The sequence below is a fragment of the Ranitomeya variabilis genome, chromosome 4 (assembly GCF_051348905.1).
Source record: "Ranitomeya variabilis isolate aRanVar5 chromosome 4, aRanVar5.hap1, whole genome shotgun sequence".
NCBI lineage: Eukaryota > Metazoa > Chordata > Amphibia > Anura > Dendrobatidae > Ranitomeya > Ranitomeya variabilis.
In genome coordinates this window covers 389,026,661-389,053,552 of record NC_135235.1, presented here as the reverse complement: position 1 = coordinate 389,053,552, position 26,892 = coordinate 389,026,661, and the positions used below count along the sequence as shown (strand labels likewise).

General features: G+C 43.1%; 1 protein-coding gene and 1 long non-coding RNA gene across 5 annotated transcripts in view; one reads left to right on the top strand and one right to left on the bottom strand.

Moving 5' to 3' along the window:
* Positions 1-26,892, bottom strand: part of LOC143767193 (uncharacterized) — a 39,330-nt gene that overhangs the window by 1,339 nt on the left and 11,099 nt on the right. The gene's annotated exons all lie outside the window — the stretch shown is intronic.
* LOC143767166 (uncharacterized) lies at positions 456-25,194 on the top strand. 3 transcript variants are annotated; one of them, XM_077255245.1, is made up of 6 exons: positions 456-562; positions 2,759-2,909; positions 2,987-3,169; positions 3,255-3,375; positions 17,466-18,629; positions 21,936-25,194. In XM_077255245.1, the coding sequence occupies exons 2-6, from the start codon at positions 2,832-2,834 to the stop codon at positions 21,950-21,952; spliced, it is 1,563 nt and encodes a 520-aa protein (XP_077111360.1). In that variant the 5' UTR covers positions 456-562; positions 2,759-2,831; the 3' UTR covers positions 21,953-25,194. The 3 variants fall into 3 exon arrangements, with proteins under 3 accessions (XP_077111360.1, XP_077111357.1, XP_077111358.1); XM_077255242.1 differs by lacking the exon at positions 21,936-25,194 and having other exon boundaries at positions 17,466-21,926; XM_077255243.1 differs by lacking the exon at positions 21,936-25,194 and having other exon boundaries at positions 458-562; positions 2,795-2,909; positions 17,466-21,926.

The window sequence follows — 26,892 nt, the reverse complement described above, 5'->3', positions numbered from 1 at the left end:
TCACTAGGAGGTTATGTCGCTGAGAGATCGTAGCCTTGGCATTCACATGGGCCAAATGAAGAGACAACCAGAGGAGCAAGATCAAAATAAGAGGGTCCCTCACAAATTCTGCTGGTGTGGACATGTCTGGTATATGGGAACTGAGTGACAGGAAAAAAAGACAGCAGATGCCAGAGGGTAGGAGCTTAGAGTTCTGTCCCCCACTAAAATGATAAGGTAACCCTAAAGGGGGGCTCCAGCAGCATGTTTCGTCCAGACCATATTTACACTCCAACCCAGGGAGAACATAGCAGAAGCAGTATAAGGAATACTATCCAGATACAAATGGCAGCCTAGTGACACCCCGCAGCTAAGCACACAGCTGGGGAGTATGGGCGGAAGTCACAGTGCCAGGAAATCACGTGGTAATGAAAAGCCGGAAACTAAGCGGGACTTAGCTCAGGTGGAACGCATGGGTGAAGCGCACAATCAGGAAGTGATAAGTGCCGCGACATAAACTTCCGGCCAGGAAGCATGCTGAGACTGAGAGACGTCATTATTGATGGGAGCGGAGTCGCGCCAGGTAATGGTGTTCTGTGTGGTCCAGCGGAGGGGGCGGCTGTCACGGGTGGTCGCCAGATAGTATGTGTGCTGTTCTGCCTCAGTAATGTGCTCTTATTGCTGCACAGCGCTCATGGTCGTTACTGGAGCATTTAGAATGTTTGTCATCTTTACACCCAGGACTGGATGCAGTTTCTTGGCTTAGAATGGCCATTGTTAGGGCAAGTAGGTCTGTGAGACCATAAAGAAAAGTCCTCTGTGCAGCGCCCATCTTGCCCCGTCTGCATTATAGGACACCGGTTTAAGAAGAAAAATCTCCGGGTGCAGTTTCTTATTAACAACGAACTCACTCTCCCCAGGTCCATGGTTGAGCCTTGGTCTCTGTTCCCGAGTCTGTTATAGTCTGCAGCGCTGACGCCATGTCAGCAGCCAATCGGTGAGCCCAACGGCCGCGCCGGTGTAGACTGTGCTCACTGATTGGCTGCAGACAATAATAAACCTCAGGAGCAGCGATGAAGACCCAACACTGGGCCTGGGGACGGTGAATAGAGCAAGCTTGTCGTTATAGCAAACTGCCCACGGGCTGGGATTTAATGACAGCGGGTAACGCCTATTGAGGTGTCCATTCTCCTGAGACAGAAGTCAGCAAAGACAGATATCGCCCATACACATGAATGCTGGACTCGGCCAAGCATACGTGTGTGGCGGGTGTTGTTTGTAAGCAGGCATTTCTTGCAGCAGAGAAGGAGCAGGCATTGTAATTCACAATTCTCGTGATGTTCACAAAGCCCAGGTTTAATAATGGGGCTAGGAACATTGTAAAGGCACAGTATTAAAGGAGTGTCGGGTGAAAATGCGTTATCTCCTTGGCACAGGATAGGTGATAACTTATTGATCAGTGGGGTCCGATCAGCATAAGGGTATGTGCACATGCTGCGGATCTGCAGCGTTTCTGCAGCTGCGGATCCGCAGCAGTTTCCCATGAGTTTACAGTACAATGTAAACCTATGGGAAACAAAATCCGCAGTGCACATGCTGCGGAAAAAAACGCTCGGAAACGCAGCGGTTTATTTTCCGCAGCATGTGAATTCTTTGTGTGGATTCCGCTGCGGGTTTCCACCTGCTCCAATAGAAATCTGCAGGTGAAAACCCGCAGAGGAAACCGCAAAAGAAACCTAGCCTAAGGCTAAGTGCACACGCTGCGGATTCCAATGCGGAATTTTCCACAGCGGATTTGAGACATCCGCAATAAAAAACCACTGCGGATTTATCGCAGTTTCTTTTGCGGTTTCCTCTGCGGGTTTTCACCTGCAGATTTCTATTGGAGCAGGTGGAAACCCGCAGCGGAATCCGCACAAAGAATTCACATGCTGCGGAAAATAAACCGCTGCGTTTCCGCGCATTTTTTTCCACAGCATGTGCACTGCGGATTTTGTTTCCCATAGGTTTACATTGTACTGTAAACTCATGGGAAACTGCTGCGGATCCGCAGCTGCAGGAACGCTGCGGATCCGCAGCAAAATCTGCAGCGTGTGCACATACCCTAACAGTGAACTCTTACCCCAGCACATGCACAACCTGTGCTCCAGTCATTCCAGGGTGGGGGATGTACCATTTGTGCGGCCGCCAAGGAACCCAAGAGGTAAGGGGGGGCTCACCTACGCCTTCAAAGCAGTTTAGATTGTGCCTTATAGTGAGTTATTTGACTGCAGGCCCCTTTAAAGTTTTATCACAAAATGACTGATGGCAATAGCAGAAAAGGCCTTAATGACTTTTTGCCCCAGTCCTTTGTTTCTTTCACTTTTTCTGTAGACGTGGTCTTAGTGCCGCCCCAGTCTCTCCAAATGCTGCCCCTTCTTTACTGATGGAAGTGGATGATGTCTCTGTCATCCACACAGTGCTAGATGTTTTGCACCTGCAGAGTGGAATTTGAGGCCAGCAGAGTTCAAGGGGTTGTCACTATTAGGACAACACCTTCATGATCAGAGTGTTTGACCCTGTATAAATAGATATTGAGAAGAACTTTTATAGCGCATGCAAAATCTATTATAATAAGGCATGTAAGATGGGTGTGATGTATGCTAAAGGTGTAATTAGTCAGGGATATGATGTCTTCTCCAGGACCATGTACTAATAAGAATTAGCTTTCTGGAAGAGGAGGCCATTGTCGGCCATTATGAGGATGTTAGTGTTTGAATTGTGCTGTCAATCTTTGTAGATAGAAAGGTCCTCTAAATGTGAAATTTACCATCAGCGTGAAGAGTGCCGAAAATCTTTAATGACATTTGAAGATGGACAAAGGCAGACGCCACTTGACTAAAAAAATCTTAAATCTCACTTTGGAGATCATCTACTTGCTGACTGGAGAGGTGAGGAATATAAATATTGCAACAATTATCACAGTAAGGGAACGTCAAACAACTCTGATGTTTGTCCTTTTATTTAGGATTATGGACCCTTGAAGAAGTCTGGTCTCTGCACAACACCCAAAAACTCTCCCAGTATATTGGGAGGCGGCAAGACTGAAAACCCTACCACCATGCCATTACCTCATTCAAAGTTTCATAGAGAGCAGGAGAACATGATTCTGGACCTCACAAATCAAATCATTAAACTTCTGACTGATGAGGTGAGCGCTGCTCTGAATATTGGTCAAAAAATACATAAATCCCCAATAGAAAGTGTACGGATTATAATGTATCCCTGTGTGTCAGGTTCCTGTGAGATGTCAGGACGTCACTGTCTATTTCTCCATGGAGGAGTGGGAGTATTTGGAAAACCATAAGGACCTTTACAAGGATATTATGGAGACTCATGAGCCCATCACACCACTTGGTAAGATGAAGTTCCACCATCATCCTGGGCGCGGTGTTAGGAAATCATCTGTGTACAGTGTTGGGGTGAATTTTGTGTAATGTTTGATTTCTTCTGTCATTATCTCATTGTAAATCAATTAGAATTCATTGTTTTGCATCAACACATTTAGCTTGAGAAACACCAAGATAAAATTGGGTTTGGCGGCACAACAGAATAATTGTTTATGGTCGACCCAGATTGTTGGGATTTAGATGACTGTTTGTTTAGCTGGACATGTTCATTAAGAGTTGACTTGACAGTAGTATGACTGCAAACTGTTTAATTCAGGATGAAAGCCTATCAACATTAAAGGGAACCTGTTACCAGGTTTTCCAAGTATAAAATATGGCCACCACCTTATAGTCCATTTACAAGTATTCTAATAAGCTATATGTAAGTCCCCAATTCCCTCTGCATAGTATTAAAAAAAACAAAAACAAAACCTTTTAATTATACCCCATATTGTGAGGTCCGGGGTGTCGCTGGCTTCGGCGCCTCCTCTCTCAGCGTCCTCCTACCGGTTTCATGTAGATGACGCACCCTACGTCATCCACTTAGTGTCCCCCAATTGCACTCCTGCACAGACGTACTTCCCTATGCCCTCAGCAGCACAGAGCAAAGTACTGTAATGATCATGTCCCAGCTTTACATCTGGGTCATTGGCACCATTTGGCTTCTTCTGTTTCATGCACATTACAGTACTTTGATCTGCACTCACTAGGGTAGAACGAAGTACGCAGGAGTAGGAGTGAGATTGGTGGACACTGGAATTAGGTAGGACATGTCATCCATATGAAGCAGGGTAGTAGGACAGTGATTGCGACAAGAAAGGAGGTGCCGAAGCAGTAAAAGGTATTCTTTATGCTATGCAAAGTGGATTGGATACTTGCATACAGCTTACTAGAATACTATAAAAGAGGCTTTAAAGGTGGTGGCTGTACTTCATATAGGAAAATCCTGGTGACAGGTTCCCTTTAATACACTGACTCCTGTATACCCTATTAAAGGGGTTGTCCACTACTTGGAAAACCCCCTTAAATGCTGTAGTCCCCTGAGTAAAGCAAGGAAAGCTTTATACTCTGCTCCAGCACCATCGCTGTTGTAGCATTGTTGAAGCCTGGTCTGCAAAACACAAGTCATAGGCTGTAGCGCTCAGGTGACATAAGTCAGTGGCCACTAATGGATTCTGCTTTATTCATACTTCCCTCAGATGATACTCGGACGTCTGGGGCAATTATGAGCACTGCAGCTTGTTAGCAGCCACAGACTCGCATGAAACAACATCATGATGACCTTTTTAGTTTATTTGGGGCACCACTGCATTTAAGGAGTTTTCCAAGTAGTGGTCAACCCTTTTTTTTTTTTTTTTTGCATTATTTTATCAGACCCTTGTTTACTAAAGTGTTGCTTATGAAGCGTTTGTTTTTCCATTTTTTTTTTTGTACTATATTTCTGTATAAGCATAGCTTCAATGTTTGGGAATTGAGGCATTTTCTTTTGATGTAGCACAAGGGACTACATTAAGAATAGCCATTCCACACTTAGGAAAAGACAGCCAAATAAGTTGGTCCACAGCAAAACTTGTAGAAAGTCTTACAAAATTCTCTATGGGCCGATTCATCAAGATCGGCATTGTACACATCAGTCTTAATGATGAGGATGCAGTAGTAAGATGCAAGTAATTCCTTAAAGGGACTCTGTCACCTGAATTTGGAGGGAACAATTTTCAGCCATAGGGGCGGGGTTTTCGGGTGTTTGATTCACCCTTTCCTTACCCGCTGGCTGCATGCTGGCTGCAATATTGGATTGAAGTTCATTCTCTGTCCTTCGTAGTACATGCCTGCACGAGGCAATCTTGCCTTACGCAGGCGTGTACTGTGGAGGACAGAGAATAAACTTCAATCCAATATTGCAGCTAGCATGCAGCCAGCGGGTAAGGAAAGGGTGAATCAAACACCCGAAAACCCCGCCTCTATGGCTGAAAATTGTTCCCTCCAAATTCAGGTGACAGAGTCCCTTTAAGACTGGCATGCCACTTGATGAATTAAACATATCCTACAAGTACCGTGCGCTTCCACCATAGATGTTACTGCAGTCAGAGAGTGGAATACGTTTTTGGCTAAAGTTGTATGATTAAAATGGCCTTACTTTTCATGAATTAGATGGGCAGGCATAGCCGCACCCCTTCCTGCCCACTTTTGTGAAGCTGGATGAGATTATCGTGATAACGACAAAAGTTGCATAATTCTTGTACAACTACCCAGTTGCACAAAAATTTTGCGACTTTGGGTTCGTGCACACAATCAGTTACAGTGCCTTGCGAAAGTATTCGGCCCCCTGGAACTTTTCAACCTTTTCCCACATATCATGCTTCAAACATAAAGATACCAAACGTAAATTTTTGGTGAAGAATCAACAACATGTGGAACACAATTGTGAAGTTGAACGAAATGTATTGGTTATTTAAAATTTCTGTGGAAATTCAAAAACTGAAAAGTGGGGCGTGGAATATTATTCAGCCCCTTTACTTTCAGTGCAGCAAACTCACTCCAGAAGTTCATTGTGGATCTCTGAATGATCCAATGTTGTCCTAAATGCCTAATGATGATAAATATAATCCACCTGTGTGTAGTCAAGTCTCCGTACAAATGCACCTTCTCTGTGATAGTCTCAAGGTTCTGTTTGAAGCACAGAGAGCATCATGAAGACCAAGGAACACAACAGGCAGGTCCGTGATACTGTTAAGGAGAAGTTTAAAGCTGGATTTGGATACAAAATGATTTCCAAAACTTTAAACATCCCAAGGAGCACTATGCAAGCGATCATATTGAAATAGGAGTATCATACCACTGCATATCTACCAAGACCCAGCCGTCCCTCTAAACTTTCATCTCAAACAAGGAGAAGACTGATCAGAGATGCAGCCAAGAGGCCCATGATCACTCTGGATCAACTGCAGAGATCTACAGCTGAGGTGGGACAGTCTTTCCATAGGAAAGCAATCAGTCATACACTGCACAAATCTGGCCTTTATGGAAGAGTGGCAAGAAGAAAGCCATTTCTCAAAGATATCCATAAAAAGTGTCATTTAAAGTTTGCAACAAGCCACCTGGAAGACACATCAAACATGTGGAAGAAGGTGCTCTGGTCAGATAAATCAAAATCAAACTTTTTGGCAATAATGCCAAACGATATGTTTGGTGTAAAGGCAACACAGCTCATCACCCTGAACACACCATCCCCACTGTCAAACGTGGTGGCAGCATCGTGGTTTGGGCCTGCTTTTCTTCAGCAGGGACTGGGAAGATGGTTAAAATTGATGGGAAGATGGATGGAGCCAAATACAGGAGCATTCTTGAAGAAAACCTGTTGGAGTCTGCAAAAGACCTGAGGCTGGGACGGAAATTTGTCTTCCAACAAGACAATGATCCCAAACATAAAGCAAAATCTACAATGGAATGGTTCACAAATAAATGTATCCAGGTGTTTGAATGGCAAAGTCAAAATCCAGACCTCAATCCAATCGATAATCTGTGGAAAGAGCTGAAAATTGCTGTTCACAAACGATCTCCATCAAACCTCACTGAGCTCGAGCTGTTTGCCAAAGAAGAATGGGCAAGAATTTCAGTCTCTCGATGTACAAAACTGATAGAGACATACCCCAAGCGACTTGCAGCTGTAATCGCAGCAAAAGGTGGCGCAACAAAGTATTAGGTTAAAGGGACCGAATAATATTGCATGCCCCACTTTTCAGTTTTTGAATTTCCACAAAAATTTTAAATAAATAATAAATTTTGTTCAACTTCACAATTGTGTTCCACTTGTTGTTGATTCTGCACCAAAGATTTCCATTTGGTATCTTTGTTTGAAGCATGATATGTGGGAAAAGGTTGAAAAGTTCCAGGGAGATGAATACTTTCGCAAGGCACTGTCAATCGGACCAGTGATATCTGTGGTTTTTACAGATGGCACTCATTCATAAAATCCTATAGGACGGTGTACATGTCCGATTTATTTTTTTTTTCTCTCCATCTTCCAGAAAAACTGATGCCACTCTGATCAGAATCTGGTCAGAATAATCGGGCCGTTTTTTTTTGTTTGTTTGTTTTTTTTCAGATGGAGAGATTGGTCTTGTGTCCCAACCTTTAAGGTGTGTTGCACCAGAAAACTGTCATAAAAACCTGAAAGGGAACCTGTCACCAGTTTTTCCTTGTGTCAACTAAAACTATCATCTTATTCAACGCCTGTGCTGCATTCAATAAATGGTTATATATCCCCCTGTATACCCACCAAAAATCTTTTAGTTCTCCCGCACTGTATGTTAACCCCTTAGTGACGGAGCCAAATTTTTTAAATCTGACCAGTGTCACTTTGTGGTAATAACTCTGCAAAGCTTCAACAAATCCCAGTGATTTTGAGACTGTTTTTTCGTGACAAATTATACTTTATGATAATGGTAAATTTAGATCAATATGTTTTGTGCTTATTTATAAAAAATAACAAAAATTTTAGAAAAATGTTAAAAAATTAGCAATTTTCTAAATTTGAATGATTATCCCTTTAATCCAGATGGTCCTACCACAGCAAACCATTAATAAATAACATTTCCCACATGTCGGCTTTACATCAGCACCATTTTTAAAATGTTATTTTATTTTGTTAGCATTTTAGGAGGTTTAAAAATGTAGCAGCAATTTTTAATTTTTTCAAGGAAATTTACAAAATTTATTTTTTTTAGGGACTTATCCATGTTTGAAGTGACTTTAGGGGTCCCATATATTGGGAAACCCCCAAACGGGATACCATTTTAAAAACAGCACCCCTAGACATATTGAAAACTGCTGTCAGATAGTTTATTAACCCTTCAGGTGCTTTACAGGAATTAATGCAAAGTGGTATGACAGAAATGAAAATGTGTATTTTTACCACCTAAATGCCTCTAACTTCTGAACAGATTACTAGAGCTGTTAGACTGTAAGGCCGCTATTTGGTCGTGAATTGCCATCGCAAACATCAGGACCACAAAATAATGATCTGAGGGCACCAGTTTGGATAAAGAGGAAACCCCTACACTCTGTTAACCATTTATAATGATGTAGTCACTATTGACAGCAGCATCTAAGGGGTTAAACAGATATGGACGGTGCAAACACTGATTGTGGCTGATGCAGCAAGTTGTCAGCTATAGTGTACAGCTGACAGCTGCTGGATTGTCACCTGTATGGGGAGGCTATTCCCTTATATCTTAGGTCAGTTAAAAGACGTATTGGCTGTCACTAAGGGGTTAATCCTATTGGTCCAGTTCTGGGCTCTCTATCACTCATCCCGGCTGCTGCTTAGCGTGGGGAGCCAGGGGGTTATATAACTTATGACAGATTCTGTTTAAAGGGAACCAATCTGTAGAATCAACCCTCCTAAGCCGTCTATATAGGCATGTAGGTCATAGGAAGCTGAATAAAATGATACAATGATCTCTGCAATCCAATGTCTTATTCAGGAGAGATGTATGTTTTTCTTATATATAAATGAGCTGTTCAGGACTGTGGGCCAAACACTGATCTGCATGAGAATCTGCCAATAGAACTTATTTTTAATTAACCCCTTGAAGACCCTGCCCTTTTTCGTTTTTGCGTTATCAGTTTTTGCTCCCCCTTTTTCCCAGAGCCATACCTTTTTTATTTTTCCGTCAATATGGCCGTGTGAAGGTTTGTTTTTTGTGGGATAAGTTGTGCTTTTGAATGACACCATTGGTTTTACCATGTCGTGTACTCAAAAGTGGGAAAAAAATTCCAAGTGTGGTGAAATTGTAAAAAAAAGTGCAATTCCACAAAGATTTTTTTAACCATGTTCACTAAATGCTAAAACTGACCTGTCATAATGATTCTCCAGGTCTTTACGAGTTCATAGACACCAAACATGTTTAGGTTCTTTTAAGTGGTGAAAAAAATCCAAAGTTTGTTAAACAATACGCCATTTTCCGAGACTCATAGCGTCTCCATTTTTCGTGATATCGGGTTGGGTGAGGGCTTATTTTTTTGCCTGCTGAGCTGACGTTTTTATTGATACCATTTTGGTGCAGATATGATCTTTTGATTGTCCGATATTGCATTTGAATGCAATGTCGCGGCGACCAAAAAACGTGATTCTGGGATTTTGACTTTTTTTTTTTTTTCTCTCTACACCGTTTAGCAATCAGGTTAATCCTTTTTTTTTTTATTGATAGATCGGGCGATTCTGAACGCGGCGATACCAAATATGTGTAAGTTTTATTTTTTTTTTATTTTTTTTTTTATTTTGAAGGGGGATGATTTGAACTTTTATTTTTAAAAACTTTTATTTTTGGCATGCTTCAAGGGGTAGGAAGCGACCTCGGCTGTACTAGTACGGCAGAGGTTGTGAAGAGGTTAAAGAGGGTGTTACATGTGTGAGAATCCTAAAATGTTAGAGTTGGAACGCACCTCCAGGGTCATCGTGTCAAACCCCCTGATCAATGTGGGATTCACTAAATCATTTCCGACATATGTCTGGCCAGCCTCTGAAGAATTCCATTGAAGGAGAACGTGCCACTCATAATTAATACAGAACAGTAGAACTAAACTTTGTCTCATAACAAACATGTTAGCAACAGGGCTGTGGAGTCGGAGTCCATTTTGGTGGTGTTGGAGTCGGTATAAAATAGTCCGACTCCTAAAATATACAATAAATTGGGTACAGTGGTTCAGTGCGGGATGTGCTGTAAATGTTTTCATAAGAATTTTGGAAAGTTATGAAATGTCCTATAAATGTCCGTTCTGTCCCTGACCTCGGCTTTTAGTTGAGATGAATCTGTGCTGCACTTTATGTACATGCTTAATAGTGAGGGGGTGCTGTGGGGTCAAAGGTTTTTCCTTACAGACTCCACAGCCCTGGTTAGCAACGGCAGCTATCACAGCTCTGCTATATTACAACAATATTGCAACTCTGTCTGAGTTGGAAGCTGAAAGGAACTTGTAGATGTCAGTGATAATCACACACATTTTAGCAGTGAGAGCAGCCATTACATATTACATTGGTAATCCCTCTTTTATTTACAGTATAAAGGTTTGGACAACCCTGGTCAAAATTACTTTTATTGTGAAAAGTTAAGCAAGTTGAAGATGAAATAATCGCTAAAAGGCTTACAATTAAAGATTGCACACTTCCTTTGTATTTTAAAAATTACAAAAAGGAAAATGGACTGATGCAAAAGTTGTGGTACCCTGCATGGTTATTACTAACACCCCATTTTCAAAGTATCACAGCTTGTAAAAGCTTTTTGTGTCCAGAAAAGTCTTTCAATTCTTGTTTGAGGGATTTTCATCCATTCTTCCTTGGAAAATTCTTCCAGTTCTGTGAGATTCCTAGGTTGCATAGTGCATACACTGCTATTTTGAGATCTCGCCATAGATTTTCATTTCAATGCTGTTCAGATCAGGGGATGGTGAGGGCCATTGTAAAACCTTCAGCTTGCGCCTTTTTGAGGTAGTCAATTGTGGATTTTGATGTGTGTTTAGGATCATTATCCAATTGTAGAAACCATCCTCTTTTTAACTTTAGCTTTTTTACAGATGGTGTTATGTTTGCATCAAGAGTTTGTTTAAATTTCACTGAATCTATTCTTCCTTTTACCCGTGAAATGTTCCCTGTGCCAAAGCGGAATTGATCCAGCTCCATGCTCAATGGTTGGGGAGATGTTCTTTTCCTTAAATTCTGTGCCCTTTTTTTTTCTCCACACATACCTTTTTATCATTGTGGCCAAAGAGTTCTATTTTAACCTCATCAGTCCGCAGATCCTATTTCCAAAATGCATCAGGCTTGTTTAGATGTTATTTTTTCCATACTTTTGATGCTGAATTTTATCGTGATGAGGCAGGAGAGGTTTTCTTCCCATGTCTCTTGTATGAACACCATATATGTGCAGTTGTCTCTGAAAAGTAGAACAATTTACCACAAATCCAGAGTATGCTAAATATTTTTGAAGATCTTTTGCAGTCAAGCAGGGGTCCTGATTTGCCTCTGGCAGCTCTCACTGAAATTTTGCTTGGTCTTCCAGACCTTATTTTGTCCTCCCACTGTTCCTGTTAATGGCCATTTGTTAATTACATTTCAAACTGAGGAAAGGGCAACTTGAAAAAACATTGCTATCTTCTTATAACCTTCTCCTGCTTTTGGGGCCTTCGTCATTTTCAGAGTGCTAGGCAGCTGCTTAGAAGAATCTATGGCTGATTTTTTTTTTTTTTTTTTTTTTTTTTACATCAGGTTAGAGGAGGCTGGTTTTTTATAAAGCTGTGAAATTTGCATCACCTGGAAAATGTAAAAAATGAAAAAAAAAAAATATATATATATATTATTGGGAAGATCAATTATAAACCTTAGAAACAAGGCTTTCTTTGAATACCTTGCGTTTCCAAATGTACTTGTGTGCGGCGCTATTGCTGTCCACTCAGCCGCATCACATGACCCCAGGGTGCAGCTGCCTCTGACGTCTCGTCAACATCCTGAACTGGAAGCTGACCCGACATCACCCTGGCTGGACCAAGTCTCCCTGATTTCACTGGGCTGTGGGTAGAGCTTCACCGCACATCACAGCCCAGCATCGCTCGCATTTTCTCCTGCACTGCTTTCGTTAACAGAGCGCAGCAATCCTACGCGATGCTGGGCTGTGACGTGCGATGAAGCTCTGCCCATAGCCCAGTGAATCAGGGAGACTTGGTCCTGCCACAGGGATGCCGAGTCAGCTTCCAGTTCCGTAGGTTGAGGTGACATCACCGGACATCAGAGGCAGCTGCACCCTGGGGTCATGTGATGGGGATGAGTGGACAGCAGTAGCGCCGCTCACAGGAACATTTGGAAACACAAGGTATTTGAAGAAAACCTTATTTCCAAAGTTTATATCGATCTTCCCATTACACATTGTAGTGGACAATCTCTTTAACTGTTTTAGAATAACAGTGATTTTGACCAGGGGTGCCCAAACTTTTATATGCCACTGTATCTCTTGAGACAGATTCTCGGGGAGAGCTATGTCCAGCCTATAGTCCTGAACAGCTCATTTACATATAAGAAAAATGTGAATTTCTCTGAAATAAGACATTGGATCCCATATATGAAAACATCATATTATTCACTGTCCTATGACCTATAGGTCCATATAAACCGCTTAGGAGGATTGATCCTACTGACAGATTGCCTTTAACCCCTTCATGACCCAGCCTATTTTGACCTTAGTGACCTGGCTATTTTTTGCAATTCTGACCAGTGTCCCTTTATGAGGTAATAACTTAGGAACGCTTCAACGGATCCTAGCAATTCTGAGATTGTTTTTCGTGTCATATTGGGCTTCATGTTAGTAGTAAATTTAGGTCGATAATTTTTGTGTTTATTTGTGAAAAAATCGGAAATTTTGTGAAAATTTTGAATTTTTATTCTGTTGAACAAGAGTTATGTGACACAAAATAGTTAATAAATAACATTTCCCACATGTCTACTTTACATCAGCACAATTTTGGAAAGAAATTTTTTTTTTTGCTAGGAAGTTATAAGGGTTAAAATTTGACCAGTGATTTCTCATTTTTACAACAAAATTTACAAAACCATTTTTATTAGGGACCACCTCACATTTGAAGTTAGTTTGAGGGGTCTATATGGCTGAAAATACCCAAAAGTGACACCATTCTAAAAACTGCACCCCTCAAGGTGCTCAAAACCACATACAAGAAGTTTATTAACCCTTCAGGTGCTTCACAGCAGCAGAAGCAACATGGAACAAAATGATCTTTTAGCAACAATTTTTTTTATTTTCCCAAGGGTAAAAGGAGAAACTGGACCCTGAAAGTTATTGTACAATTTGTCCTGAGTACGCCGATACCCCATATGTGGGGGGGAACCACTATTTGGGCGCATGACAGGGCTTGGAAGGGAAGGAGCGCCATTTGACTTTTTGAATGAAAAATTGGCTCCAATCTTTAGCGGACACCATGTCGCGTTTGGAGAGCCCCTGTGTGCCTAAACACTGGAGCTCCCACACAAGTGACCCCATTTTGGAAACTAGACCCCCCAAGGAACTGATCTAGATGCATAGTGAGCACTTTGAAAACCCAGGTGCTTCAGAAATTGATCCGTAAAAATGAAAAAGTACTTTTTTTTTTTTTTTCCACAAAAAATTTCTTTTAGCCTCAATTTTTTTCATTTTCACATGGTCAACAGGATAAAATGGATCCTAAAATTTGTTGGGCAATTTGTCCTGAGTACAGCGATACCTCACATGTGGGGGTAAACCACTGTTTGGGCGCACGGCAGGGCTCGGAAGGAAAGGAGCACCATTTGACTTTTTGAATGAAAAATTAGCTCCAGTCGTTAGCGGACACCATGTCGCGTTTGGAGAGCCCCTGTGTGCCTAAACATTAGAGCTCCCCCACAAGTGACCCCATTTTGGAAACTAGACCTCCCAAGGAACTAATCTAGATGTGTGATGAGCACTTTCAACCCCCAGGTGCTTCACAGAAGTTTATAACGCAGAGCCGTGCAAATGAAAAATCATTTTTCTTTCCTCAAAAATTATTTTTTAGCCCGCAATTTTTTATTTTTACACGGGTAACAGGAGATATTGGACCCCAAAAGTTGTTGTCCAGTTTGTCCTGAGTATGCCGATATCCCATATGTGGGGGTAAACCACTGTTTGGGCACACGTCAGGGCTCGGAAGGGAAGTAGTGACGTTTTGGAATGCAGACTTTGATGGAATAGTCTGCGGGCGTCATGTTACTTTTGCAGAGCCCCTGATGTGCCTAAACAGAAGAAACCCCCCACAAGTGACCCCATTTTGGAAACTAGACACCCCCCCCCCCCCCCAAGGAACTTATCTAGATGTGTGGTGAGCACTTTGAACCCCCAAGTTCTTCACAGAAGTTTATAACGCAGAGCCGTGCAAATAAAAAAATCATTTTTCTTTCCTCAAAATTTTTTTTTAGCCCGCAATTTTTTGGTAACAGGAGAAATTAGACCCCCAAAGTTGTTGTACAATTTTTCCTGAGTACGTTTATGCCCCATATGTTTGGGTAAACCACTGTTTGGGCGCACGTCGGGGCTCGGAAGGGAGGGAGCACCATTTAACTTTTTGAACGCAAAATTGGCTGGAATCAATGGTGGCGCCATGTCTCGTTGGGAGACCCCTGATGTGCCTAAACAGTGGAAACCCCTCAATTCTAACTCCAACACTAACCACAACACACCCCTACCCTAATCCCAACTCTAGCCATAACCCTAATCACATCCCTAACCACAACCCTAACCCCAACACACCCCTAACCCTAATCCCAACCCTAACCACAAGCCTAACCCCAACACACCCCTAATCTTAACCCTATTTCCAACCCTAAGGCTATATGCCCACGTTGTGGATTAGTGTGAGGATTTTTCCGCACAGTTTTTGAAAAATCCGCAGGTAAAACGCACTGCGTTTTACTTGCGGATTTCCAGTGTTTTTTGTGCGGATTTCACCTGCGGATTCCTATTGAGGAACAGGTGTAAAACACTGTGGAATCCGCACAAAGAATTGACATGCTGCGGAAAATACAACGCAGCATTTCCGCGCGGTATTTTCTGCACCATGGGTACAGCGGATTGGTGTTCCATACATTTACATGGTACTTTAAACATGATGGAAAACTGCTATGAATCTGAAGTGGCCAATCCGCTGCGGATCCACAGCCAAATCCGCAACGTGTGCATATCGCCCAATTCTAACCCTAGTTGCAACCCTAACCCTAGTTGTAACCCTAGCCCCGGTTGTAACCCTAGCCCCAGTTGTAACCCTAACCCTAGTTCTAACCCTAGTGGAAAAATTAAAGTAAATATATTTTTTAATTTTATTATTGTACCTACCAATGGGGGTGATAAAGGGGGGTTTATTTATTATTTTTTTTATTTTGATTGCTGTGATAGGTTCTATCACCGATCAAAATGTACCTGGAATGAATCTGCTGGCCGGCAGATTCGGCGGGCGCACTGCGCATGCGCCCACCATTTTGGAAGATGGCGCCCATGCAGAAGACGGATGGACTCCGGGAGGGACACCGGTGGTCGGTAAGTATGCGGGGGTGGGATGGGACAGTGGGGGGTGAGATCGGACTGCGTTGGGAGTGGACAGGAGGACGGTGGGGAGCGGAGCACAGGACGGGGCGGTGGATCGGTGGCGGGGGCAGATCGCCGTCTCCAGCCATGGCCGATGATATTATATCCTACAACATAATACGGAGCATATAATCCCGAAACCATAACTAATAAAAGTAACAAGTTTATTAATATAAACACAAAATGTATACAGACTTAATAGACAAGGTACAAACAGAGCGCGTATATGGGGGACAAGAAACACTGAAATCGCACCACGGGTACAGTTTAACAAAGCACTGAGAACATGCCTGCAAAAATGCTTGTATAAAGAGCGATATCAACAGAAAGTGCATAGTGCTTAGTAAAGTGCAGCAGTGCATGTTCCCAGTGGGGCCATGTCAATAACAAATTATATTAACCTAAGATAGGAAGGGAGAAGATAATGAGGCCATGTTAACCTCACCCATAACGTCAGTGCCAGTGTCAGTCCAGCAGCCCCAAATATTGCAGCATCGGCCATGGCTGGATTGGAATATTTCACCAATTTTCATGGGTGAAATATTACGATTGCTCTGATTGAAAGTTAAAGTGAAACGTCACTTTCAACAGCCAATCAGAGCGATCGTAGCCACGGGGGGCGAAGCCACCCCCCTGGGCTGAAGTACCACTCCCCCTGTCCCTGCAGGTCTGGTGAAATTACAGTTAACTCTTTCACCCGGCCTGCAGGGACGCGATCATTCTATGACACATCATATGCGTCACATGTCGGATTGGCACCAACTTTCATGACGCATACGCTGTGTCACAAGTTGGGAAGGGGTTAATGAATCTGGTCCTATTTCTTTACTTGCCTAAGGTTGTGCAATGTCTGCACATTTGGAAAGGGACATTGCGAATCAGACAAACTATACTACATTTCTAATTGAAGGTACTTGCTAATATTAATTTATTATTAGGATTACACCTACTGCATATTGGGATAGGATCTTGGACATGGGAATACCCTTTTAAGGAGCAGGATGAAAAGTGTTACTTCTGTGATTCTTTGCATGGGAGTTAGCTGAAAGCAAAATCAGTCAGTCACTGTTTTACTTTTGTTAAGGTGCTTTCACACTGCGCTTTGTCACACGTTCTTTGGTCATGTTGAGGCTCGTGTTCAAAAGGGCCCATCCTCACAAAACGGGATGCAGGCGCATGTGCCGATGGAGCCATAGACTATAATGGTAGACACAAAGTGAACGTGTGCTATAATGTTCATCATTTTCGGGCGTATATGCCTACTGGAGACTACAGACACTCAGTTGTAGCAGACTGCGTCTATGTGTCCGTCTCTGGTAAGTGTATATGCCTGAGCCTGAAAATGATGCACAACGGAGGACACGCTGACTCTGTCACCTTTTTATAGTCTATGGCCACCTAGGCGCATACGCCTGAATCCTGTTTTGCAGGGTGTTCGGACGTAAGCTCCAATGGGACCAATAAATGTGTGACAGCGCAGAAAGTAGTCTTATCTATCTTCGCTTCTGCTTCCTACTGATCCGAGGGGTGCGACAATAATTTACTACATGCAACATAATTGACATTTTTTTTTGCCTCTTAAACAATACATATTGCATATTTGATTCCTTCCACTCTAGAGGGTCCAAACTCTCCCAGTATGGTATACATTAGAGACGGTGAATAGGCTTAGGCCTGTTGAATTTTAACATACCAGATTCTTTGTTCTCATGTGGGGAATCAACTGCTGCCAAAAGTCTTTGGCACCGGTTCATACATTTCGGAAAACGCGTACATGTTTGGCAGATTTGAGCTTACACGTTTCTAGGGATATTGAGAGGAATTACTAACTGATATGGTAGCAAATATCTAGGGTCTTCAGCCACCTTTCAACTTTAGTATGTAGACTTTAATCTATTAAGTATTTTATTTCTACCAACAGAATTAACAGAGTCTGTGATCATACCTCAAGGGGTACCAAGTCCATCATCTGAAATGAGTATTTATACAAATTCTACACTGCACTATCCAGTTGCCAGCATTAAAGAAGAACCTCTTCCATTTGATGAAGGAAAGCTCAAAGTGTCTCATTCTAACACAGCCTTGGAAAGTACACAAGACCCAACTACTCCTAATAATAAGGGCTCCTTACAAGAGGACACAGAAGGACACTCCTTAGACCCTTACTCTGTTAAAACAAATGAACAACAATTAGCATCTTTTACAAAGTTGCCAGCCTTCTGGGCGAAAGAAGATATCACAAACTCTTCCACTAGTCCAAACGTAGCTCAGACAACATACAAGTCATCTTCCACGAAGAAGGGCACTCTGTGTTTGGATAGAGGAAATCTTACAGTCCAGAAAGTTTTTAGTCTCACAGATCCTACTCGACAGTTGTCCTCTTTAAATCTGAAGGGCTCGTGTGGAGTGCACCCATCTGCGGCTTTTTACAATGAACATCTTCCTGATCCAATCGAGGAACATAAAGTGAAGGAGAAACCACATTTGTGCATAACGTGTGGAAAATATTTTAGATGTTTTTCAGAACTCCTTTCACATCAGAGATGCCACACAGGGGAGAAACCTTATATGTGCTTTTTGTGTGGGAAGGCATTCTCCCTAAAACGAAATCTCTTAAGCCACATAAGGTTTCACAGTGGTGACAAACCATTTAGTTGCTCGCAGTGTGGAAAGAGTTTTATAAGCAATTCCCATCTTATTGAACATCAGAGAATTCATACAGGCGAAAAGCCGTTTTCTTGTACAGAATGTGGAAAATGCTTTATCACCAAGTCCGATCTTATCCGGCATCACAAAATTCACGTGGTAGACAGACCATATCCATGCTCGGAATGCGGGAAGAGTTTTAAGCGTAACTCTGATCTTATTCGGCACTTGAGAATTCACACGGGAGAAAAGCCATATTCGTGTTTAGAATGTGGCAGGGCATTTACTCTTAAATCAAATCTTTCAGTTCATAAGAGGGTCCACACAGGAGAGAAACCTTATTCCTGTTCAGAGTGTAGGAAGTCGTTTGTCAGCAAATCCCAGCTTCTTATCCATCAAAAAAGCCACACAGAAGACAACCCCAGCTCTTTATCTGAAGGTGGGTCTAACCCCATTGTTGTCATACATCCAAACGGTTATTCAGAAGATCATGTTTCTTTGTACTGAAGACCGCGTATGCAGATCGTATTTCAAAGGCTTAAAATATAATGCTATACTATTTGACATACAAGATTTCTCCATACTGAGTGATCTGCTACGTTTTATTATGCAAAGTACCTTCTTTTAACTTGCTCAGATTTGTGGGTAGAAAATAATGGAAGTGTCTTCTGTAACAACAATACCACACCATTATGTGTTCTAGGGGGGCTTCCATGCTGAAGCATACTCATCCAAACAAAACCCCACCCAAATCCAGTGGCTGCATGATTTAGCTCATAATAATACCCACGTTTTTCTCTTGAAATTGTCCAGCCATTGGCAACTACCATGCAGCTGCAACAGTGTCGAAATTCATTCTTTGAGCTCACGCACTTGAAACTGTATAGCAGCCCTATTTTCTGGTCCCTGTTACAATTCCCTGCTCAATGGTGGGTCCCCTGACCTGAACTACGGTAACTCATAGGCATACGCAGGGCTGTTCCTTCAAGAAACCCGCAGCATTACAATGTACAATCGTGTGAGTAATCAATTAAGCTTCGCCTCTAAATTGACTATTTTGAATATCTTTTAAAAATATTTGGAAGCGACTTGACCACTGTACAGATTATTTGACTATTATGTTTGCATTGCTAAAAGATGCATTTGTAGTAATAATATGTGTAGTAATAAAAGTCTAAATATGTTACTATACAGTTAAAGTAGTTATAGCAGCAAAAAATGTCCTCACGTTGGCATCAATGTCCAAAAATCCCAAGCCATGTGACAAGGCTCGTTAAATAATAATAATAATCTTTATTTTTATATAGCGCTAACATATTCCGCAGCGCTTTACAGTTTTGCACACATTATCATCGCTGTCCCCGATGGGGCTCACAATCTAAATTCCCTATCAGTATGTCTTTGAAATGTGAGAGGAAACCGGAGGAAACCCATGCAAACACGGAGAGAACATAGAAACTGTTTGCAGATGTTGTCCTGGGTGGGATTAGAACCCAGGACTCCAGCGCTGCAAGGCTGTAGTGCTAACCACTGCATGTTGGCTCTTCTTGTTGTTCTCTTAAATGCCATAAACTACTAATACGAAGTATAGCGCCACAAGCATAAACCAGGTGCAAATTTTTCTGGAGTAACAAGGAGGAGCAAAGGGACTCCAGTCTAAAAATTTATGGGTGACCTAGATGACTGTGTGCCACTCCACTTTTCTTTGTTACGTAAACGTCATGCAAATAGTGAGGCATGGGCTAGCATTAATGAAACCAGTTTGGAGGCTGCACAGAATGGTATAGCGAGCCATATGTGGCCCCCAGGCCTTAGGTTGTGCACCTCTGATTTAGAACACTTATGAACTTGGAAGAACCTATTTAAAATCTGTTCCCCAATCATGTTTTTTATTCTGTCTTGCCATGTGTTACACAAAACTGCTTTTGTGAAAATCTCAATAACCGCATAGACATGTCAAACGAGTTGTCCGGTCCAAATTCATACTACACATTTGAACAAGAAGAAAAGCAAACTATACCAAATGTCATAGGTATAAACTATGGGCTAAATTGATTTATTCTGCAGTCACACTGTGTAACTGCAGACTTATAAATTCCCACAGCGTACGCATTATGCGCTGCGGGGATTCAGCAGTTTCTGACCCGTGGACTGCAGGGTATTGTATGAGTTATACATACTCCCGGCTAGGGCCCATCTACTGGGTGTGGCCTTGGTCAATATACCTGTAGGGTGCAGCTTCGCTCCATACAAGTGTATGGAAGCGAGGCTGAGCCCACTGGCCATGACTATGTATAACTTCTACATACCCTCCGGTCCCAGGTCAGAAACCAGCGAATTTCCCCCCCAGCGCACACACTGTGTCACATAGAGTGACTGCAGACTTATCAGTTTGGACCGGACAATCCCTTTAACATTATGTGAACATAGTCTAAACCTATGACATTTGGTATAGTTTTCTTTTTTTGCTTGTTCAAATGTGTTGTACCTCCATGTCAAGATCCAAAGTGTTCTCTTTTGCTTAGTTAAATAGATTGTTAGATACAAATGGTTCTGGGATGGGGTTAACCCCTTATTGACGCAGCCAATTCTGACCTTTAAAGGGAACATGTCACCTTTTGTAAAACGCAGTTTACCTGCATATGTAAGGTTAATCTGAAGGTAATAGCATTGCAATGTTGCCCCGGCACCTTAAGGTACGTGCACAAGTTGAGTATTTGCACCAAAAACATGTCTATTTAGAGGGATTGTGACTCGTTATCAGTGCAGAAAATTCTGTTGCAAATACTTGCCCTGTGCACATATCCTTAGAAATCCTTCTCATGTCCGTCCCTGTTTACAATATGTGTGGCATCCCTTTTTTCCCTTCCCCCATGACAGCACACCTGAGAGGAGGGATCCACCCAGTCAGGACAGGAAACCTACTGAAAATAAAAGGGTGGTACCTCTCCCTCGCTTCAGTTGGGTTTCCTGTCCTGACAGGGACCCTTGTGCTGAAAGACGGTGGTTGGAAGACTTTCTGTTTTTTATTTTTTTGCCCTCACCCACGCCTGTCCCCGGCACTGGAAGAACAGGTAGAGCACTTTTATGCCGGCCTTCAGGTGGTGGAAGCGCTCTCTGCGGTTCCTGTGGGCCTCGTCGTATGTGCAGGCGTGGGGCAGCATAGTCAGGGGTCCAGCTGCTCTTCTGTGGCTTCCGCTCTCCCTCCTCTGCTGGCGGTCTGTCGCTCCATGGCGAACTGTGCTTCCGGGTAGTACGCTGCTGGTGTCGCCCACGTGACAATCAGCGGTGTGCTCCGGATACAAGATGCCGGCGCCCAGGGCGAAAAACACCGGCCGGGGCGCAGGGGTTCTGGATGCGTCCCGGCAGGGTGGCAGTGGTGGGAGGGGCATACTTGGGCACTGGAAGAGGTGAAGGGTGCAGTGGATCCCTCATATAAGGAGGGATGACCACAGAAGAGACGCTCTTGTCCGAAGCTTCACCATGGAGGATATTGGACAGCAGCAGGAGCTCTCTCCAGGCTCTCTGCCTGGTCACCAGCGTACCAAGAGGAGTAGTCGCTTGATTGGCAGGAGTGGCAGCCGTCCTGACCGGAGGTCGCAGGACTCCTCAGTATCCAGGAGGGACGTTGTACGTACCCCTGATCAGCCTCTGAATCTGGTACCGTTGATTGACAGCAGGTGGTGAGTTATCTACGAGAATGTCACCTTTGTGGTAATAGGGTCATTTCCTGCTTAATCACCAGGGACCGCGGAAACCTAACGCCAAAACAAAGAATAAAGAATGTGCCCTTTGCAAAGCCCCACGGGCAGTTCAGTGGCAGAAGGATCTCTGCGCTAACTGTATACACACTAATGCAACCACCCGGCCCGGGCTATGTGAAATGCAGGCTTTTTATATTCATCAACCTACTCATGGATATCTCTTGAACAATACCCTCCAGACTTAACAAATTGCACCGCCAGGGAAAAAAAAATTCCTTGTCTAGAAGAGAATACCTACTGAATGCAACTGTCGTGAAAAAGGCCTGTTTGGCCAAAACGCGTTGACCCTCAAAGGTTGCTATTATGTCTTGAACTTTAATAAAATAAATCTTGTTTCCATTCAAAAGGAGCATGCAATTGATATTTATTCTATATAGTTTATGAGGGATCTCACCAATCCCCTCTATTGGCACCTCCATTAGTGAAATAAATCAGTGTGCACGCCAATATCTATTTTTCATGTATACATAAGACAATACGGGAAGAGAGCCCCGACTTTGTCACAAGCCTTAGGGCCATAATCGGGGCGGAAGTGAAAGGTTCCTTAAAGTTAGCCTTGAGAAAAGGAGGCAAAAAAAGCCGTGAACTGATCAGATTCTGAGGCCTCTCTATCAGGTGGAAAGTCTCATGGGGATTCCCCGTCTCCTCCCCCCCCATGCTGACTCCTCCTCAGACAGTGATATAGGAGGCCGGCCGTGCTTTCCAACTGAGGATATGGAGAGGCTGGTTAAAGCAGTCAGGTCTACAATGGGCCTAAAAGAGGCCTAGGTTCTTCGAGGACGTTATGTTCGGGGGGCCTAGAGGAAAAAAGGAAGCGCACCTTCCCTGTTAATACAAGGGTGAAAGCGCTTATAGAAAAAGAGTGGAAGAAGCCAGAGAGGTCTGGTAGCCTGCCTGCCTTCTTCCAAGAGAAGGTACCCTTTTGAGGAGGTCTCCGAATGTTGGAATAAGATCCCTAAAATTGATGGAGCAGTGGCTAGGTCCTCTAAGTTGTCCCTGCCTTTAGAGGACTCCGGCATGCTAAGAGACCCATTAGACAAAAAAGTAGATGGGTTCTTGAGGCACACCTGGGAGGCAGCTGCAGGGGGCTTGAAACCAGCGATAGCCGGGACGTGCACTGCCTGCTTCCTTATGATCTGGCTCCAACAAATTGAACAGCTGAGGAGTAAGATTCCAAGGGATGAGATCTTGGCCAACATGACTCTGGTGCAAGGGGCAACAGACTTCTTAGCAGACTCATCAGCGGACTCAGTAAGGTTGGCAGCTAGAGTAGCAGGCCTTTCGAATGCAGTCAGGCGCCCCTTGTGGCTAAAATGATGTCCGGGTGATTTGCCTTCAAAAAATAGACTATGTTCCATTCCATTTGACGTTCAGTTTCTGTTTGGACAGAAGCTGGAGGATATCTTGGAGAAGGCAGGAGACAAAAAGAAGGGACTTCCCCATTTTCCAGGCAAGACCAAGGGAGCCTTCTTTTTGGAGAAGGAAATTTAATAGAGGTCATGTCCCCCAGGGGAAAGGAAGAGCTGGGACTTCAAAGACAGAAAGGGGTGTGGTTACATGTTTAGAGGGCCCTATACATCATCAAAAAAGCCCCCATTGACCTAAAGTCAGAAGTAGGGAGGCTCTCAGTCCTGGGTCAACATCTCCCCCAGTGGTTGGGTGCTGAAGGTTATCAAAGACGGCTTAAGGATAGATATCATCAGTCCGACCCAACAAACTCTTGTGCTAACACCCAGCAGGAAATCTCCAGAGGAACAACTTGCCCTAGAGGCGGAGCTCTTGAGACTGGTGCAGAAACAGGTTTTACAGGAAGTCCTGAGGGAAGAAATAGGAAGGGTATTTTATTCTTCCCTCTTTTTTATACAAAAGCCTCATGGTTCTTGGAGAACTATTCTCAACCTAAGGAAGCTCAACCAGTGGGTGGTGAGTTACTCCTTCAAGATGGAGTCGATAAACACAGCTATAAAGATGTTGTTCCAGGACTGTTTCATGGCGGTCATAGACTTGAAAGATGCTTATTATTGTGTCATTCCACATCAAGTGGACCAGTTTTAAAAATCGTCCCCACTCGACCTCCGATTTTGCTGAAAATATATAAGGATGTACATGTATGTTTGAAAAGAGGTTCTCTAAATTTTTAGGGCCAGATCTCAAATACATTGGGCACTGTTGACCTTTCACTGGAGGTTCCACCAAGCCTGCGGCTTCAGCTAAGAGGATTTTGCAAACTTTGGCACATAGCCATTAGAGTTCTATACTGGCTATGATGCTGAAATTTGGCATACTAGCTCAACTTTTGCTGCTAAACACGATTAAATTATCACCGGCTATGACAAAACAATATTTCGGCCGCAATTTTGTGTCAAAGTAGCTTGAAAAACGCGTCGCATAAAATTTATGCCAAACTTTGCCCATATATAACTCAAGACCAAAAACCAATAGTACCTGGTGCTTTGCCCTGTACACCAAACATCTACATGACTTTGCATTGCTGCAATATCACGGTCAAAGCATATGTATTTGTGGAAATATTCACACCAACATATGATGAAAAACTTAAAAAAAACGAATTTTACTAATTTTTAGGTCAAATTTCTCAAAAAGGGTACCCCTAAAATATATTAATTCTGATATCATTAGAAAGAGCACATTTTCCTCTGCAAGGATCATTGTTTTGTTTTTTTTTGGTGTCTCAGTTTAAGAAATGAAAAATGCCACAGAACATGGTGTTATTTATTAATACGCAATGAAAGGTAACTTGTTGTGAATTCCGCTCTTGGGCTCCCTCCGGTGGTTATAAGTAGCATTTTTGTGAATTCTGCTCTTGGGCTCCCTCCTGTGGTTTTGAGTGGTATGGCTGCTTCTTGGATTTAGCATCAGCAGCTGTTCTCACTGATCGTCTTTCTGGCTCGGCTATATTAGTCTGGCCTTATTCCTAATTCAATGCCAGTTGTCAATTGTTGAGCTTGGAGTCATGGCTCTCTGAGGATTTCCCTGCCACTCTGACCATTTCAGCAAAGCTAAGTCCTTGCTTGTCTTTTTGCAGTTCACTTGTTGTGGACTTTGTTGTTTGGCATTTTCTATGTTTTGCTCATTTGTCCAGCTTATCAGTATGGATCTATTTAGCTAAGCTGGAAGCTCTGGGCAGCAGAGTTTGCCCTCCACACCTTTTAGTCAGGTGTGGAGATTTTTGCATTTCTCTGCAGTGGACTTTTTCTAGTTTTTATTACTGACCGCACAGTTTTCTGTTCTGTACTAATTCTGTCTAGCTAGTAGTGGCCTCCTTTGCTAAATCTTGTTTCATACTACGTATGTCATTTCCTTCTCCTCTCACAGTCATTATTTGTGGGGGGCTGTCCTATCCTTTGGGGATTTTCTCTGAGGCAAGATAGCTTTCCTGTTTCTACCTTTAGGGGTAGCTAGTTCTCCGGCTGTGACGAGGTGTCCAGGGAGTGACAGGAACATCCCACGGCTACTGCTAGTGTCTGTGTTAAGATTAGGAACTGCGGTCGGTATAGTTACCACCTGCTCAGAGCTAGTCGCATGTCGCTCCTTAATCACCAGACCATAACAGTAACTGCACTATTCAAACCCTTGCGTTGGTCCATGGTGGTTATACCACAACCAATTCCCTAAGAATTGGTATTATAATCCTATTAAGAATTGTAATAATGCTGTCTATCGAGAATTGGCAGCCCCATCGCCTAGGAGCCATGGCCGATAGCCGTGCAAGGCGAGCCTCGTGCAGTCTCTTTATCGCAGGTTCCGAAGCCTGAGGGTGGGTGTCTTTGCCTAGGATCCCAAGCCTAATATTGGGTATCTTTTGTTGGTTCCCAAGCCATAATGTTCAGTCTAAGTGGTCTGGAATTGTTGCTGAATTTGCAACATAATCGGTTCAGAGAAGCTGTATTGTCGGCCCATTGCTGTTGCAGCTGGTGCTGGAATTATTGCAATGATTGACTGCTCGGGAATCCAGCATGTATCATTTCTCACAGGCCAGTGAAAGAAGTTAGCTGGTCCATGAGGATGCATAAAATTTATTAATGCATCATGCTCGTCGACTGAAATTTCAGAAATATTTCCAATCCACCAGTTCCTATCGTAAATGCAGGCAATGTATTGCCCTGGCTGGAGGTTAGCAATTGGCACAAAAGGCATTTCTGATCTGACAGATCTATCTACATGGGCAATGAAAGATGATGGGTCATTTGACACCCTTGAAATGCAAATCTTTTTGTCATCAATTGGCACAAACTGGTGATTTTCTCTTGTTCCAGCAATTGTATGTCCATCTTTGAACCTTTCCTCTTGAACTACCCGTATTTCGTCAATTTTTTCTTTTGGAACAAAAAAAAACTTGATTCCATGCAGAAATCCTTATAAATTTTCATCAAAATCGGAGAAGGTCGAGTGGGGACCACTGGTCCACTTGACATGGAATGACCCTATTGTATCCCAATCCATTGGGATTATCAAAATTGTGTAAGGGTAGCTCTGTACGTCCAGAGACGGGTCAGGCACTACCGGTATTCAGCCCTTTCATCTGGTCTGTCTATAGCTCCAAGGGTGTTTACCAAGGTGATGACGGAGGTGATGTCGTACCTTCGCTCTCGGGACAGAATTATCCCGTACCTGGACGACTTCCTTATAGTGGGGAAATCAGAAGGTCACTGTGTAGATTAGGTGAAGGAAGTAACTAACCCTAAAAGAGCTAGGATGGGTGGTAAATACACTGAAGTCGAAGTTGGTACCAGAAAAGATCCAATACTTCCTTGGGTTGGTGCTGGACTCCGAGCGTCAGCTCTGCCTCCTGCTAGAGATCAAAATTGCCAAGCTTAGTGGTTTGGTATTGTCAGCAATACAGCAGCCCGCAGTGACATTAAGAAAGGCGATGTCCCTGCTAAGATCTCCTAACATCCTGCATACCGCCAGTAGGTT

What these genes read in the sequence shown, in the direction of transcription:
- LOC143767166 (XM_077255242.1), top strand. Translation starts at nt 2,832, where the DNA reads ATGGACAAAGGCAGACGCCACTTGACTAAAAAAATCTTAAATCTCACT. An exon ending in TCTACTTGCTGACTGGAGAG is followed by an intron (nt 2,910 to 2,986) that starts GTGAGGAATATA and finishes CCTTTTATTTAG; the next exon opens with GATTATGGACCCTTGAAGAA. An exon ending in TTAAACTTCTGACTGATGAG is followed by an intron (nt 3,170 to 3,254) that starts GTGAGCGCTGCT and finishes CCTGTGTGTCAG; the next exon opens with GTTCCTGTGAGATGTCAGGA.